General features: G+C 43.0%; 1 protein-coding gene across 4 annotated transcripts in view; it reads right to left on the reverse strand.

Annotated features, from left to right (window-relative positions):
* The window catches only part of CCSER2 (coiled-coil serine rich protein 2), a 138,233-nt gene that overhangs the window by 71,779 nt on the left and 47,385 nt on the right, over positions 1-19,069 (reverse strand). For all 4 annotated transcript variants that reach the window (XM_054034773.1, XM_054034771.1, XM_054034775.1 and 1 more), the window contains exon 4: positions 5,260-5,350. In XM_054034773.1, coding sequence (XP_053890748.1) covers positions 5,260-5,350 — 91 coding nt within the window. The remainder of the gene's footprint in view (positions 1-5,259; positions 5,351-19,069) is intronic.

The raw sequence follows: 19,069 nt of genomic DNA on the forward strand, positions 1-19,069 counted from the left end.
GGCTCCAGCATGGCACTGGGGAGCATGGGCCACAGCTTCCCCTCGGGACATGGACTCAGCAGTGAGGCTGCACCCAACACTGACACAACGCAAAGACCAGGCCTGCCCCAGAAACACCCCAGAGCCCTGCCCCTCTGTGCCAGGTGTACCAGGTGTGGGCAGGCAGGCTCAGCAAGGCAGGATCCAAGTGTGGAGGGGCTTAGTGTGGGGGGATCCAGGTGTGGGTTGAGAGGGTTCTGTGTGGGGCAATCTGGGTGCAGGCGACTCAGTGGAGGATCCAGGTGCGGGGGGATCTGGATGCACAGAGGCTTGTTGAGGGGTTCTAGGTTCAACGGTAATGGGACTCTGCAGGAGGGTCCAGGTGAAGGTGGTTGGTGCTCAGCAGGGGGGGAGGGTCTCTGAGTGGGGGGGGCGTAGAGCTCAGCATGAGGGTCTGGGTGTGGGGGGCTCAGTGCAGGGGTCCAGGTGCTGGGGGAGTGGGGTTCAGTGTGGTTGGGATCCACATGCAGCTGGTTGGGGGTCAGTAGGGTGCAGGTGGCTCGTCGGGGTGGTCCAGGTGCAGGGGGAGTGAGGCTCATCAGGTGGGTTCTGAATATAGGGGGGTGAGGCTCCGTGGGAAGGTCTGGGTCTGAGGGGGTCTGGATGTACGGGAGTTGGACAGATGGGGGAGCAGCTCCCTGTACAGGGATCCTTCCCGCTGCAGCTGAGGAGCGATGGGTACAGGAAGCACTGCGGGGGGCAGGGGAGTTTGCAGAGCTTCCTACAGCCAGGGGAGAAATCAGGGGGTAGGTCAGACCAACCCCCAGATGCTGTGCAGGGGAAGAGGAAGTTCTGTCCTCCCCAGCCCAGCCAGGACTATCAGCTGAGCCTGGCACAGGGTAGGAGCCCCAGCGTGGCTTCCCTAGTCCTGCCCCCACCCCACACTGATTTATCTATCTGCTGGCTGCCTTGGACACCTGAAACATACTGCTGGGGAGAGTCGCATGACCACTTTTGAGGCTTCCCTTTGCTTCCCCATCAGAAAGTCATTCTTCTGCAGGGACACAAAAATCTGCGTGGAACATAAATTCTGTGCATGCATTATTCCCCCAGGAGTAATCTGTATGAGCCATATTCGGAAGCAGCGAGCAAAAAGGTCCACTCTACCATTGGTTACAGACTGACCTAGTACTTGAAGAATACACTTTTCCCCTCATGACAAAAATTCAGCTTTGGGGGGGGGGGGGGGCGCAATTCTAGCACAAAAATCTTGGGTTACAAGTTGAAATTTGGCAGGGCAATAATTCTCACTGATAAGCATCTTTCATTTTACTGTTCTTTGAAACTGGATGTGATGGTTATGAGGCTATGAAAATTGCTCTTTGTACAGTCACAGTAATTTTTTAAAAACTGAGCTGCCAAGCTGCATGCATTTGTGGTTAACTTAGCTGTGCAGTGAATATACACATCCCCAGCAAACACTATATGTACATTCAAAAAAACTTTTCACCTCAAGCATAACATTTTCAGCTGCAATAAAGTATGCACTCAATGAGGCAGAAGGTTCTCCTTCACTGAGTTGGGGAGCACAGTCAAAGAGGCAGAGCTCTGCAGAAGTCCTTGTCTTACTGAATGTTTACTTTCACATGATAGGGCATTGCATTCATGTCTAGCCAATGTTTCTACAGTAACTCCACACTTAATGATGTAGTTATGTTCCTGAAAAATGCAACTTTAAGCAAAACGATGTTAAACGAATCCAATTTCCCCATAAGAATTAATGTAAATGGGGGGAGGAGGGGAGGTTAGGTTAAGTTCCAGGGAAATTTTTTTCACCAGACAAATATATATATATATATATATATATATATATAGTGACAAACCCAGATCAATGGGGACCAATGGGGTACAAGAGTCTGGTAGAGGGCAAATATACTGGTCACTGGATGAGTCATTTTCTGTTCCCTGAGTGACCAAAGCAGGGGCTGCACTAGAGTAATCAGGAACCTGCTAGAACCAGTTAAGGCAGGCAGGCTAATTAGGACACCTGGAGCCAATTAAGAAGCTGCTAGAATCAATTAAGGCAGGCCAATCAGAGCACCTGGGTTTTAAAAGGAGCTCACTTCAGTTTGTGGTGCGAGAATGAGGAGCTGAGAGGGTATGCTGCTGGAGGACTGAGGAGCACAAGTGTTATCAGACACCAGGAGGAAGGTCCTGTGGTGAGAATAAGGAAGGTGTTTGGAGGAGGCCATGGGGAAGTAGCCCAGGGAGTTGTAGCTGTCATGCAGCTGTTACATGAGGCACTATAGACAGCTGCAGTCCACAGGGCCCTGGGCTGGAACCCGGAGTAGAGGGTGGGCCCGGGTTCCCCCCAAACCTCCCAATTGACCTGGACTGTGGGTTCTTCCAGAGGGAAAGGTCTCTGGGCTGTTCCCCAACCCACAGGGTGAATCTCTGAAGCAAGAAAATCTGCCAATAAGCGTAGGACCCACCAAGATAGAGGAGGAACTTTGTCACAAAAATATAAATATATATATATATATATATATATATACACACACACACACACACACACACACACACAGTATAAGTTTTAAACAAACAATTTAATATTGTACACAGCAATCATGATTGTGAAGCTTGGTTGAGGTGGTGAAATCAGAGGGTAGAAGAGGGTGGGATATTTCCCAGGGAATGCCTTACTGCTAAATGATGAATAGCACTCGGCTGAGTCTTCAAGGGTTAACACGTTGTTAATCTAGCCTCACACTCTACAAGGCAGCACAAATGAAGGGGGGGGGGGCAAGAGCATGGCAGAGAGAGACAGACACACACCCTGTGTGTGAGTGAGAGAGAGAGAGATGCACATTGCCCCTTTAAGTATGCTGAACCCAATCTAAATACATTGCCTTTTTAAGTAGATCAGCAAGTTGAGACAGCAGCTGCTGCCAGCAAGCTCCCTTTGTCCTGAGCCCTGTCATGTCCCCCCCGCTCTATAGAGATGGGGTAAGCGGGGGGGCAGGAACAGGGGGGAGGGGGGACACCTGACAGTGAAAGCTTTGTTCCATTAACATTCGGATCCATGCAGGAGATAATCATAAGAGATGCCAATTAAAAGGCTATAGCACCCATTCTTCCAAAACTTTAGATATCATCAGTTCTACAGAAGGGTATAGACCCATTTCTTCAGAAAGTCTGGATATCACTAGTTCTTTGGAAGGCTTAAGAGAACATTCTTCTAAAAGTCTAGACACCAGCAGCTCTTCAGAACAGTCAACCAGTAAAACATAATTTTGAATTAAGATATTAGCAGTTATAGTTGGACAGTTTTTAAATCATTGTCACACAGGACAGGCTCCTTTACATAACTGTCTGTATATTATAATTGATATACAGGGAGCAGCTGCAAGGCAGAGGGCAGGAGCAGCACAGAGCAGTGGGGAGAGGGACAGATGAACTGCCAGCAGTTGATAGCCTGCTGCACGGCTGCTGCACAGGGAATTTAGGGGAGCGGGGAGCTGCTGGTTCACCCTGGTTCCAAACCCCCACCAGCTAGCTCCAATGGGCTGCTCTTCCTGCAAGCAGTGGACAAAGCAGGTGCTTGCCAAACAATGTTATAAGGGAGCATTGCGCAACTTTAAATGAGTATGTTCTCTAATTGATCAGCAACATAACAACGAAACAACGTTAACCGGGATGACTAAGTGAGGAGTTACTGTATTTATTTATTTTTATAACTATGTTAAGTAGTACTGGCTATCCCAATTAGAGCTGAATTGTGGGACAGGGCTGGGAGGGCAAGATACACACCTCCATAATGCCCTGGCATCTGCTGTCCAATGTCAGCCCTCTGTTATTCAAGGGCTGGTTTTGGTCAATTCTAGCACCCCAAAGACTTCATCTAGACTAGGATTTAAGAGTGCGATGTTACATCGCCTTTTCTAACTCAATCTAAACATTCTAAAACTTTAATCAAGACAAACTGTATTAGAACATACTAAGCTGGTCAAAGTTAAAGATGACTATCTAATGAGATCTTTAAAAGCTTTGTTTATATAAAGCAATTACAGGTAGCAAATCAGCCATAAAGAGCAGTGCTGGGTGGAAGAATGCTTCATCTTCCTCTGTCCCTGCAAATATTTCTCTTACCCTTGTAAGCAGCTGGCTGCACAGGCAGTGTCAAGTTTAAATGTGTGTGTTATATGTGCCCGTTGGTCCAGCGTTCTTTGCATTGTGTCAAGTTGCCTGGGTACCATCTGGACTTTAACACCATTGCACAGGTCATGTTGTGCAGGCAAGAAGTTCTAATATATACATGTGCCTGGATATCACATTTTAATTTTTTGTTTGTTTCTTCAATAGGATTAGAAATTTGGGAAGTTTGTCCAGCCAGAAGGAGTTGGAATGGAGATGGAATAATATGAAGGAGAGTGGAGAAGAGTGGTGGGGTCTCCTGACCTAACAAAGGTTAGAAAATGAAGTAAAACCCATTCCTGAAAACTAGAAAACAATCCAGCTTCTGTGCAGAAAGGAACTAGAATTGCATTATCTCCACCACCATCCCCCCACTACCCTTGGCAGCACAGGTTTGGCTTCACTCCCAATAGGAACAATAGAAGGTAGGGGCCATTTCAAAAGATGGCATCTTAACTTAGGATTCCTCTGACCTGAGTCTCATTCAAAACAGAATATGGAAACTGTGTTTAAGATGGCAGTTCTTCGTGGAATTCTCTGCAGAGGATGTTATTTGTCAGCTGAAGGAGAATCTTTCAATTGAAAAGAAAAATGGCAAAAACTGATCACCAATCCTAAAATGTTTTTTCAAATGTAGCCAACACATGAGATTCCAGTGAGTTTAAAAAAACGAAATGGAAAGTTTGAATTCATTGTTATTCTGTTAAGACAATTAGGACAAAGATGCTAATTTTTTCAAAGGAACTATTTTTTTAAAAAAATAACTCAAAATAATAACTAATTTGTTTGTCAATTCCCACAAAATTCATTCTGTAAGTGCCATAGTTTTTGGGAAGATATAATTCTTTATACATAGCAAAGCAGTTAAAACCCTGCTTCAAGTACAAAACTTTTCTCAACCTTAACTGGAAGAATGACTGACATTTCCATAATAGGACAAGGTGAATGATGTAATATCTTTTATTGGACCAACTTCTGTTCTGCAAATTTCCATAACAGATACATAACACTGGGTTGAGTTGTGCATCTGGAGTATTAGGTTAGGTTGTTAGACCACATTCAACCAGGCTTAAGTACTTTACTAACCATTGTCACAAGGTGTGTCCTCAGGTAGGTCCACATCAAGCATGAGATCATCATCTTCAAGATCACACGAATCAAGGTTATTCAAGATATCCTACAAAAAAAAAAAAAAAAAGATGAATGAGGGGAAAGAACTGTGTGCATAAACAATGTTCTCACTTATATGATAGTTACCTTACTGCCCTGCCATAAAGTGGCATATTTTTATTTTACAATATACTTACACTGTGTTTGTGTTCAAGACAACTTGTTGCCTCTTTCTCCAGTTGCAAGATCAGTCAACACTACCCAGTGCAATTGCTTTACAGTAAGGCTACTAATTATCACATCTCTGGCAGCCTGATACAGTAACAATGACTCCGTAAACAGTTAAAATTTAACAAATACATATTTTCTACCTGGTGTCTTGAGGTTTCTCCAAAGGTCTCTGTTCATTGGCTTAATACTTTTCAATAAGATTTCTCCAGTTAGATTTTTTTTAAACCTTTGTGCAACTCATTTGCTCACTTTAATGAGCTGATATTAACTAGAAAATCCTAGTTTGTAAAGAGTTAGCTCCCTGAATTTTTATTAATAAAGTTAAACAGTACAAATGTTGCCACTTTTTCCATATTGATCAAAAGAATGAAAAAGTTTTGTATGACTTCATAACAATAGTCAATACAAAAAAAATGGGTAAAAATAATCAGTCAAAACAAAACTAGCACAATCTTACTTCAAGTATCAGATTTGTCTGTCCCAGCCTCAGTAAAGTACAAGTGGCAAAGGGACAGCTCTAAATTATAAACTAGTCAACTAAAAAGTTTCAGTAAAAGTATAATTTTGCAGGAAGTTGCACCATGGGTGACTCAAAACTCCTTTTCCACTGCCAAAACAGGAAGTTCATTGGCAACTGGAATTTAAGTGAGTGATGGACCCTGCACAGGGCAAGCAGTCCTACTTTTCTCCTTCCGTAACCCACAATCTGTGACAAGATTACAGAAAGATCAACAATTAACACTAAAATAGGACATGCTGAAGCAAATATTAAACTATGAAACCAATACTAATATAGAGATTTATATTTACAGGGTGAAAAACTCAACAACAGTACCCAGAGTAACACACACTCTAAACCAGTGGGGGGCAAACTGCGGCCCGTCAGGGCAAGCCACCAAATCGTTTGTTTACATTTGCACAGCCGCTCCCAGTGGCCGTGGTTCACAATTCCCAGCCAATGGGAGCTGCAGGAAGCAGCATGGGCCTGACTGTTGCTTCCCACAGCTCCCATTGGCCAGGAACGGTGAACTGCGGCTACTGGGAGCTGTGGGGGGGGCAGTGTAAATGTAAACAAATGGACGAGTGCTCCATCAGAGACTTGCCCTGATGGGTTGAAGGTTGCCCACCACTGCCCTAAACCATCCCTTCTCTCATTGAACTAGTGGCAGGTAACACGCTGTACCTTGCCTTGAATGAGAAGGTGGCAAAGTTTTTTTTGTTTTGTTTTAAACAAGCGTCAGAGGTGCAGAGCAGGGACAAGAGGCAGGACTCCTGCCTTGTGTTTGCTACACCTCTCAAGGGGCCATGTGGCCAGTCAAGGCCTAGTCACCAAGGCATCTTATCAAGGGGCAGCAGTCAATGACATCACTGCCATAGTCCTATCCCTTCCCGCAGGCAGATTCCAGTCCCCTTGAACCAGCCAGCCAATCATGTTGATCTACTACAGCAAGCAATGCTGGACTTTAAACACTGAGCTGAATTGCAGACTACTGCTTCAAATGATATTTTGTGTGGTGACCATTTTCTTTTATTTTAAACCTAAAAGGTGAACAGAAGTTTTATTTTACTGATTCTGTTATTTGATCTCATTACTCTAAGGACCATGATATATGGGAATGACATGGTAAAAATCTTTACCGTTTGATGGATTTGGCTTTTGGATCTTCTCCTGTGCCAACCCCAACATTTTACATTAGTTTGCTATGCTTTTAATCTATGCTTTTCTCTTTAGAACAGAGTGGCAGGGTGTGGCATCTTTAAATCCAAGTGGCAGGGTGTGGTGAATTTAAATCCTTGTATTCTATTTTGTTGCTCAAGGCACCTACTAAGTTTTAGCAAAAAACAAGATGTGGACTTTTAAAGAGAAGGGAAGCAGATATGAATACATTTATTGTTGTTAAGCCAGTTGAGGTCTGGAATGCCAATACGTGAACACCTACACTCCTTTAATAGGTTTGTAAATCATCAGAAGTTGAAAGTCCCAAATTTTCACTGAGAATTTAGGGTTTCCCAAAGTTTTTTTTGACCAACAAAACCAAAAACAAACACTTATTGGCACCCACCAGTTGTCTCCTGTCTGTTCACAAGAGGCTCTCTATCTTAAGAAGTGGAACAAACTGACTTAATAAAGGTTTTCCAACACTAATTTTACATTACTGTGTTTCTGCATTTGCTTGAAGAGTCTTAGTGCCCAAGAGCACCATTCTGAAGTGTGATTCATGATTCTGCTGTTCAGAAGATCTCCAAGATAATTTCTTTATTGAATGGGTTTTCTTCCTGGAACGTTGGCATAAAACTTTGGCAACAGCACGCATTGTCAATACAGTCCATATGAGCACCTTTAAGTAGTTCTGGAAATTCATTTTTTTTGTTTGTGAGGCAGATCCAATTTGGTGCTGAATACATATTTTATGCAGCTCCTTCATCAATGTTTTATCCACTGCAACATGAGTGTGAATGCACATGTACATTTTCAGGAAAATGTGTTAATTACACTTCTAGATTTACTGCTTTTCTATGGGACACTTTACAAGCATAAGACTACTTACACTATAGTAAGTGATACTGAATAACCATATAAGATTAAATATCTCCCAAAGGTAATGGGAAACAAACATCTGACATTCTAGAGCAATGTCCTACAACACATGCATTAATATGCTGTGTTTCTGAATTGTAGGTTTCATAGCTTATACCCAATATGACGCACATCAGTGTTACTATGTTTCTGAATTTTTAATTGGCTGTCAGTAGGGTTTTAACATCTTGACTAGCAACACCTATTTACAGATGTTAAGAGATGTTTATCGGACTTCCAGCAGGTTGTTCAAAAAACCTCCTTGTACTAACTTCATGCCAGAGACTTCAAATCTGTCTAATAATTGTATCATTTTAACAGCTATCTATGACTACTTTCTTTATTTTCCCCTCTTATTCTAATGACAATCAGTTTAGTGTTCATGAAAGTAAAGGGCTATTAACATTGGTTTAAGACAACTAAATAGGCATCCCCAACATAGATCTTTAATACAGCCAAATACTGATTTGCAAAACATATGCAGTATACTATTCTCATTAGCACACATTTTTACTCTCTTCTTAAAAACACCAAGTTTACTGGATAAAAGCAAGAATGAGCCCTTTTTGTAAAAGTAAATTACATGGCAGTCATGAGTTGCAACTTGCCCAGAATTTAGCAACCTTAGCAACTTATCCAATGCATACATTATAGCAAAACCCAGCCAGAGACGCTGCCTGGTAGGACCAGAAGCAGCCAAAGCAGAGACTGCGGACTAGTGCCAAAATATGCCAGAAGTCTACTTACAATTCACAAAAGCATCCAAAAACCTATGATCACTATTTTATAACATGACACTAGTGTTCACCAATATATATGGGCTAGCATATATAATCATATTTCTGTCTGTCTCTCTCTCTCTCACACACACACACACACACACACAAAGTAGTTATATAGCCTAAATTGGCCTGTATCTTTACTATAAACCTTTTCATTTATGCTATGTATCTCATAACGCCTTGCATTAGCTGAAGTAAGCTCTGACTTAAAGAGATAATCATACGTCCTGGTCTTGACAGATGTACTATTTTACCAGAGCAACAGGTAGGAAGTTTCTCACAGAACACTTGAATGCTAGTATCCAAACCAAAAATAAGAAAAGGAATAGAACAAGTTAAGGAACTGGGACAAATGGATAGGTTGGATATTATGACATGTAAGGAGATGTGTAACTTCTACATAAGGTAAATGTAACAATGGTGCATGAGACAGTTCCCAGAGACTGGTATTTTCCTGTACTATATTATTGGTGGCTTACAGCAATAAACTTGACTGATATTGGCCATTTAGTCTCTTAAATACATTTTATAACAAACTAAGTGCGGTCAAGCAACTCACTACACAATTTATCAACACTAGTAATGCAAGTAATAAATCAATAATTTTAAGGATACCATTTAAGGATTAGCTGTAAACATAATTAATCAACTTTCCCTGAAATCTGCAAGGTTTTTAATTTTATTTTAAGTTTTTGTCCCGTAAGCACGAGAAAGCTAGTCTGGAAGTGACTGAAATCTTCTTTCACTACAGCAGTGGTTATCTACCTTTTTCCATGCCATAAACACACTTTAGGGAAAAAAATATTCTGAGATCCCCTCCCCATCTAGCCACAAAGAAAGGAAGTATGGTCACAAACACCAAATTGAAAATCCATGCTCTCTATGAATCAGAGTCATATTTCCTAGCAGTTATGCACTCATGAAATGCATTCTACTGTTCCACATTACTACTATTGACATAATTTCCTACGTGTGTTCTATTCTAATTCGCCAATCATCATGGTATCTAATGCTGTACTTCTGCAAACAAATCTGTAAACAGATGGCACTGAGGTGCGAAAAGTGACAATTTGAATCCCAATTGACTTCATGTAGATTCAACAACATTGGACATCTTTTTCTTTCTCATAGCATGGTATGTTTTCGGTGACGACGAAATTGAGTCTGAATTTGGTGATGACGAAATTGAATTCAGCAAAGATCTGGTTATCAGATAAAGTGTGCATGGACTATTCACATCAGTATGATCAGAGCATACACAATTCAGCAAACTGAATACTATTTTGCTACATCATCTTAGTTGTAGGATATTACATACTGTCGTGCAATACAATGTAGTTGAGCTAAAACATCGTATCTTGGCAGGAAGATAACGGATTTAAAATTCTTAGTGTCTTAGGCCAGGTCTACACTAGCCTGTTATTTCGGAATTAGCCGAGTTATTTCGAAAAAAAATGATTCCGTCCACATGACCAAACTTTTTTTTTTTTTCTCTCAATTTAAAGGGCTCTTTAATTCGATTTCTGTACTCCACTTGCTTAAATCGAGATCGCAATCCCGGGTTAAAGGTATTGTGGATGCAATTCTCGTTATTGGCCTCCAGGAGCTATCCCAGGATGCTCCCTTGTGACCGCTCTGGTCAACTCTCTTAACTCCAATGCACTAGCCAGGTGGGCAGTAAAAGCCCCGGGAACTATTGTATTTCATTTCCTGTTTGGTCACCAGCAGCACAGGTGACCATCAGCACAGTCCACCACCACAAGTGACCATGCAGAGTCTACCATCACAGGAGATCATGCAGTCCCGGATTCGCAGATGAGCTCCAGCATGGTACGAACGGGAGGTACTGGATCTCATCGCATGCTGGGGAGACGAGTCTGTTATGGCAGAACTATGTTCCAAAAAAAAGGAACGCAAATACCTACGCTAAAGTCTCCAGGGTCATGACGGAAAGAGGCTACTCCAGGGACACAGAGCAGCGTCGTACAAAAAAAATCAAGGAGCTCAGGCAAGCATACCAAAAAGCCAGGGAGGCAAACGGGTGCTCTGGGTCACAGCCCCATACATTCCGCTTTTACCATGAGCTCCATGCAATTATGGGGGGTGATACCACCACTATCCCACCACTGTCCATGGGCACCTGCAAGGGGAGAGTTGCACTGAGCAAGGAGGAAGAGACATTGGAGGAGGAGGAGGAGGAGGAAGACAGTGCACAGGCAGCAAGTGGGGAATCCGTTTCCCCCCCAGCCAGGAACTAATCTTAACGCTGGATCCAATAGCCTCCCCTCACTCCCAAGGCGGGCTCCTGTTCCATGACCCTGGAGAAGGTACTTCTGGTGAGTGAGAGCCTGATCGGAGCCACGCGGTTGGGAGTGGGGGGGAAGGGGGAGGAACCCAGCCATTTATTCTATCCTCATTAGAATAAATGGCTCAGCTCATCCCTGCTCCTAGCCTGATCGGAGCCACGCGGTGGGAGGCGAGGGGTGCGGGGGTTGTTGTGTGCAGTGATCATCCCAGAGAGCCCGCAGGCCCTCCTTTTATATGGCAAACCCACCAGGCATTGCTTGCTGTGGAAAAGGGGGCCCAGCAGTTTGAAAGCATTGAAATGAACGTAGAAGCAGCAGAACCCCATGCGCCCCTAGGGGCTGCCTGCAAGATAAATTCTGTTGCCTGGCCATGCGTGATGGCTTATTCATACCAAACTGCCCCCTTTGTTCTCTGCAATGTATTCTTTAAAATACTACCCTCCCTTTTTCTCCTTCCGCAGGTGCAAATGTTTCAACGCGGCCCCTACCTACTCCGTCCCAGAGGCTGGTCCAGATTAGAAGGTGGAAAAAATGAACTCGGGACAACATGTTTGCCGAACTCATGCAGTCCTCCCGCACTGATAGGGCCCAGCTGAATGTATGGAGGCAAGCAATTGCCGAGTCCCGTAAAGCATTACAGGAACATGGAGAGAAGGGAGGTGCGCGATGAGAGCAGGCAGGACGCTATGGTCAAGCTCATGGGGGAGCAAACTGACATGCTCTGATGTATGGTGATCTAATGCAGGAAAGGCAGCAAGACCACAGACTTCCGCTGCAGCCCCTGTATAATCAAACTCCCTCCTCCCCAAGTTCCATAGCCTCCTCACCGAGACGCCCAAGAACACGAGGGGGGAGGCTATGGGGACCCACACACTCAATCCCAGAGGATCGCCCAAGCACCAGAAAGCTGGCATATGCGAACTTTTGATTTGGTTTCTGGACTGGTCCTTCCCTCATCCTCCTCCACCCCCCTATCCCCCCCCGCCCGAGTCTACCTTCTAATTTCTCTCAATGCGCTGTGCATCAAATAAATAAAGTTTTTAAACAATTTTGACTTTATTTCCTTTCATAGATATAGGGGGCGCGTAACTTCAAGAGAAACAAACAACTGTCACACCGTACCCTGGCCAGTCATGAAACTGGCTTTCAAAGCTTCTCTGATGCGCAGCGTGCCCTGCTGCGCTCTTCTAATCACCCCGTTGTCTGGCTGTGCGAAATTGGCAGCCAGGCGAGTTGCCTCAACCTCCCACCCCACCATAAAAGTCTCACAGATATTGTGGAGCACACAACAAGCAGCAATTACAATTGGAATATTGGTTGTGCTGAGATCAAACCGAGTCAGTAAACTGCGCCAACGCCCTTTCAAATGTCCAAAAGCACACTCCACCACCATTCTGCACTTGCTTAGCCTATAACTGAACCACTCCTTACTACTGCCCAAGGTGCCTGTGTACGGCTTCATGAGCCATGGCATTAAGGGTTAGGCTGGGTCCCCGAGGATAACTATAGGCATTTCAACATCCCCAACAGTAATTTTCTGGTCTGGGAAGTAAGTCCCTTCCTGCAGCTGTTCAAACAGACCAGAGTTCCTGAAGATGCGAGCGTCATGCACCTTTCCCAGCCATCCCACGTTGCTGTCGGTGAAACGTCCCTTGTGATCCACCAGTGCTTGCAGCACCATGGAAAAGTACCCCTTGCGGTTTACGTACTGACCGCAATGGTGTGCTAGGCCCAAGATGGGGGAATATGCATTCTGTCTATCGCCCCACCGCAGTTAGGGAACCCCAGCGCATCGAAGCCTCCACAGTGGTCTGCACATTTCCCAAAGTCACTACCCTTGATAGCAGCAGGTCAATGATTGCGTTGGCTACTTGCAGCACAGCAGCCCCTACAGTAGATTTGCCCACTCCAAATTGATTCCCGACTGACCGGTAGCTGTCTGGCATTGCAAGCTTCCACAGTGCTATGACCACTCGCTTCTCAAAGGTGAGGGGTGCTCTCATTTTGGTGTCTTTGCGCTTCAGGGCAGGGGACAGCAAGTCACAAAGTTCCATGAAAGTGGCCCTATGCATACGAAAGTTTCACAGCCATTGGGAATCATCCCAGACCTGCAACACTATGCAATCCCACCAGTCTGTGCTGGTTTCCCGGGCCCAAAATCGGCGTTCCACGGCATGAACCTGGCCCAATGCCACCATGATCTCCCAATCGCCACATGCCATGCACCTAGGAACGTCTGTGTCCATGTCCTCATCAGTATAGTAATTGCACTGTCGTCGCTTCCTCACCCAGTTTCGCAGGTACTGAACATACTGCTGAATAATGCATGAGGTATTTACAATGGTCAAAACTGCAGCAGAGATCTGAGCGGGCTCCATGTTTGCCGCGCAATGGCGCCTGCACGGGTAATCCTTGAAAAGGGGCACAAAATGAGCTGTTTGGTTCAAGATGGCCAATAAAAAGCGGTAAATGGTTGTCTTCCGTAGCTTCCACGGCGGCCCAGGACAGCTTCCGCCGCTTTCTCCAGATTGTCTGTGCGGCTCTGTTCACAATGGGTGAGAAACAGCAGGTAATTGTTGCCTTCTGTAGCTTCCACGGGAGCCCAGGACCACCAACATGGAAAAAGCGGCAAGAGCAGAGTTTGCGGCGGAAGCTGTGCAGCTCTGTTCACGATAGCCGAGAAATGGTGGGGAACTGTTGCCTTCTGTAGCTTCCACGGGAGACCAGACAATCTGAAGAAAGCGGTGGAAGATGTGTGGCTCTGTTCACAATGGCCGAGGACATTCGAAGTGGATTCAACATACCAGGAGACAGGCGGTGCACTGTGCTGCACCGTCTGCTGGCAGCATGGCATCTGCCGTAGCTTTCACGGAGAGAGCAATAAGTGACGGCACACACCCAGAAAAACCCGCGAGAATGTTTTTGCCCCATCATGCACTGGGAGCTTAACCCACAATTCCAATGAGCAGCAGAGACTGCGGGAACTGTGGGATAACTACCACAGTGCACCGCTGCGACATTCAATGCTAGCCTCAGTACTGTGGACGCACTCCGCCGCATTCACACGCTTTAGTGGGGACACAACATCGAATGTATGAACTCGATTCTGGAAATTCAAATAAAAACTTCAAATTAATTTCGTACTGTAGACATACTCTTAATTCCTAAGAAAGTATACCATTATTAGAAAGCTTGCTCTTCAGAATTTAGTGCTAGCCAGTATCTAGCTAGTCATGGTTTTATTTTAGTACATCAATTTACTGGAAGTTGTACTTTGAATTGGATTTTACATAAATAGCACCCCAAACAAAATACTACTATTTCGTCACAATGTATTAATGTAATTACTACATCACATTTTATTAGGAGTTTTCTGAAAATTCCTTCTGAAATGAAACTAAGCTGCCGCTTTCCTGGTTAATGATACCAATGTACAGTATACTGAACAACAAGGAGTCCGGTGGCACCTTAAAGATTAACAAATTTATTTGGGCATAAGCTTTCATGGGTAAAAAAACCTCACTTCAGAAAGTTACAGATGCAGGCATTATATAATGACACATGAAGAGAAGACATCTTAAAGACTAACAGATTCATTTGGGCATAAGCTTTCGTGAATAAAAAACCTCACTTCTTCAGATGCATAAGTGCACTTATGCATCTGAAGAAGTGAGGTTTTTTACGCCCAAATAAATCTGTTAGTCTTTAAGGTGCCACCGGACTCCTTGTTGTTTTTGTGGATACAGACTAACACGGCTACCCCCGGATACATGAAGAAAAGGGAGTACCTCACAAGTGGAGAACCAGTGTTGACAGGGCCAATTTGATCAGGGTGAATGTAGTCCACTCCCAATAATAGATGAGGCGGTTGTCAATTCCAGGAGAAGCAAAGCTGCTTTTGTAATGAGCCAGCCACACCCAGTCCCTAGTCAAGCCCAAATTAATGGTGTTAAATTTGCAAATGAATTTTAGTTCTGCTGTTTCTCTTTGAAGTCTGTTTCTGAAGGTTCCCCCCCCCCCAATAGTTACTTTTAAATCTGTTATAGAATGTCCAGGGAGATTGAAGTGTTCACCTACTGGCTTTTGTATGTTACCATTTCTGATACTCGAGTTGGGTCCATTTATTCTTTTACATAGGGACTGTCCGATTTGGCCAATGTACATGGCAGAGAGGCATATATAACATTAGTAGACGTGCAGGTGAATGAGCCCTTGATGGTGTGGCTGATGTGGTTGGGTCCTCGGATGGTGTCACTAGAGTAGATATGGGGACAGTAGGCAACGAGATTTGCTATAGGGATTGGTTCCTGGGTTGCTGTTTCGACGGTGTGGTGTGTAGTTGCTGGTGAGTATTTGCTTCAGGTTGGGGGACTGTCTGTAAGCGAGGACTGGCCTGCCTCCCAAGAGAGTAGACTACATCCACTCTGATCGAATTGGCCCTGTCAACAGTGGTTCTCCACTTGTGAGGTACTCCTTTCTCTTCATGTGTCATTATATAATGCCTGCATCTGTAACTTTCACTCCATGCATCTGAAGAAGTGAGGTTTTTTTTACCCACGAAAGCTTATGCCCAAATAAATCTGTTAGTCTTTCGGGTGCCACGGGACTCCTTGTTGTTTTTGTGGATATAGACTATCACGGCTACCCCCTGATACTTGATAGTATACTGAATAGGCTACAGTATAAATTTAACAGTTGGACCGTTACATAAGGTTTGGCCATCAACTTTTCCACTTCTCAATTTCATTAACTTTATGCTATTTGCACTGGAAATTATAAAATACTGTGGCCAAGATTTTAAAATTTGTTTTTTAAAAATTTGTTGGGTACAAACCATAAAGGACACGGAGCTGTTCTGTAATAATTTATGAAAAGTGTATAGGACATGGTTATTAAGATGTTTGTTGTAAGACTATATGGAGTTAAATTAAAGGAGCTGTAGGGAAACAAGCAGGAAGGCAAAACAAAGGCTCCGGATAAAACACCTCCAGGTAAACACTTGGGGAAAAGGGGAAAGGTGGGATGTTGCTAGAAGGGGAATGCCTTTGCTAATAACTGCTAAAATCTACTTTCTTGGCTCCAGCCAGATAAAAAGCTCATTTTACCATCGCTGAACAGATCAAAAGGACTATAAAAACCAGTTTAAAAAAGACAGTTCCTGTGGAGAGGCAGCATTGGTTTGGGAGCTGTTTGCAGGGGAACAAATTGACAGCGGCTTCCGGGTCTGAAGAAGCTAACTTTCCTAGGTGTCCAGGGGGATGGTAAGCCTTTTGCTCATGTTGTACTTGGTTCTTACTGTTAAGATTAAAACAATATTTTAGTTTAAGGCAGCTGTCGGATCAGTTTATTTACCACTGGTCACTACCCAAACACAGCTGGACCTGCTGGGGAAGGCACAGTTGATCAACAATGCACTGTAGCCCAGCACCAGTTTAAGAGGGGTAGAATTGCATGATTCTGCCCCAGGAGAGCACAAGGCATGAGGCCTAACACCAGTGAGGGTGCACTTAGAGAGACTAGAAAAGAGGCCAGAGGTGCAACTAGCCCTGTAACCATGAAACTAATCTTTTTTGAATATCAGGCCACCTATAGTGGTCTAATAATGGACTTAGAAACCTAACGTTAAGCATTCATTTTTGAAAATCTTAGCTTGCATGTATCAGAACTTGCCAATGCTCTAGTGCTAAGAAATAGCAGCAATGCATTTTTTCAGTATAAGTGACCATGGTTGACAAAAAGAGATTGTATTCAAGTAGTCATGGGTTTACGATGAATGCTGTGATTCAAAATTTAGAGTTTTAATGGAGGAGGAGGCGGCGGCGGCAGCAGCAGCAGCAGCAGCAATGGAATTTTTTTGGTTTGTTTCCAGTGAGGCTTCTAACCTTGGAATGTTGTGAAAATTTTGTTTGCTTTTGTTCATTATCTGCTAATGCTTTCAACATGGCATATATGTAAAGCAAGAAGTTTAAACGAACCAACTTTTTTTTATTTGAAAAAGAAACTTTTCCCCCTCAAAAGTAAAAAAAATTGAAATAATTTCCTTTAAGCAGCAGTATTCATCCCATGCTATATGTAACAACTTTTAGCAGTATAGCAAGTAGCACTATTTCTAAAATGGCTTCACTATTATAAACCTTAACGATTAACAAGATAAGAGAGAAGTCAGACCAAATATTTTGACTATCTTCTTCAGACAAAAAAAGCACATATATCTCTTAATTACTTTTCATATACACCTCACCAATTGTATAAAATATCCTGCAGGTTATTCTTCAGAAAAGAAACCATTTTTGAAGCAATTATATTAACATTGTATGTGAGAATGCTAGATCTTTCATACAGAAAATTGCCTTATGATAGCCTCTATTTATTGAGCACAGTTGAGGATAGCCAGATAGTGTGATGACTTCCAAAAAGTTATCACACTAACTGGGATATTTAGCTTCAGACTTGGCATCATATTTATGGAAATTTCAGCTGTAAATCGTGATTTGCATATCCATACAGGTCTTTAACAATGCAGAGGATTTGAGTGTCAACTAGTAATGAAAACTATAAAACCAACACATAAAATTTTATTAGCTTAAAGGTCGAGGTTGTGAGACAATGCTTTGTAGCAGCTTGTTTTCCTCTCAAACTGAAGAAAACCCTAGGCAGGGCCTCTTCTTTTCTAAAGATCCTGTTTTGTTGATTGCCTAATTTTTTTGTGATCTCTACAACTAAAACCTTTCTGCTCTCATTTCTTGATATATGTGCTAATCTTTTTCAAGTACAAGATTAATTGATCAAAATGTGAAGCAATATCACTTAAAAGAAACAGCCCTGTTGCACTTAGGCACCTATACCATTTGCTAACTTCCCTTCTTCCCTGAAGGAGGCACTGTATTGGGGGGAACTAAATCCAACCAGAACATTTATCACTTCACCTCCACCAATGACAGTATCATAAGTTTAGGGAGGCAACTAAGACTGTAGTATAAACTGGAAATAAAAAAAATCTTCAGTGTTTGAAAATTCCTAACACTAAAAAGAGCTAGAATATCTAACAATTCTTTATTGAAATGGCAGTAGCCCCGCCACAGTTCAAGTTGAATGAGCTTCCACTTGAATACCTTATATTAGCACCCCTATTATCCATGGCTTGGGAAAACTCATTTGGGCTGAAAAATGCCAGATTTTTTCCAAAGCCAAGGGAAAATGTTTCTATGACATTTGAAGGCAATTCAAATTATGTTTGAATTACTGATTAAAAAGTTATCCTGCTTTGTTGTTGTTATATGTCTAACATTTCTCTCCTGCTTGCTCTAAAAGGTATCCCTTTAATTCTTCCATAAGATGCAGTCTTTTACAACACTTCACACCTCAGGTATACTCTAAGAAAGACTGTAATTAAGAAAAGTTATTGATGATTTTTGCTGTTGAGTTAGTGGGTTGAATATTGCTTCGATCAGTATTAATAATTTTGTATTTTTGACTTCCAGTGGATGCAGGATTGAATACTATATGCATGAGTGAGCACATCATCCTCTATTGATTGGTTGTAATTTCACAGCAATACAAGGATAAGGGTCCTTTTCTATAGCTTATAGCCAATGGAAATCTTCCTTTAGTGCTCAAATGAAAGATGTCTGGATTTTGGAGCTTTAGGACATGGGTTCTAGAAGTGCATTGACATGGATGCAACAGAAAGATGACCAATATTTATGTCCAACACTTGGCTCTATGTTGTCTCATCAGTATTTTCCTGTTATGCATACTATACATGATACATTTTTTTGGAAGTCATGAGATACCAGTAAATCATGTCTTTAATAAGAACTATTCATATTGTATTGCTGGGATGTTTGGAAGTGTGTGATATGTACACTTCCTGTGGACAAATAATGGCC

This window comes from Malaclemys terrapin, chromosome 7, assembly GCF_027887155.1.
Source record: "Malaclemys terrapin pileata isolate rMalTer1 chromosome 7, rMalTer1.hap1, whole genome shotgun sequence".
In the NCBI taxonomy this organism is placed as follows: Eukaryota; Metazoa; Chordata; order Testudines; family Emydidae; genus Malaclemys; species Malaclemys terrapin.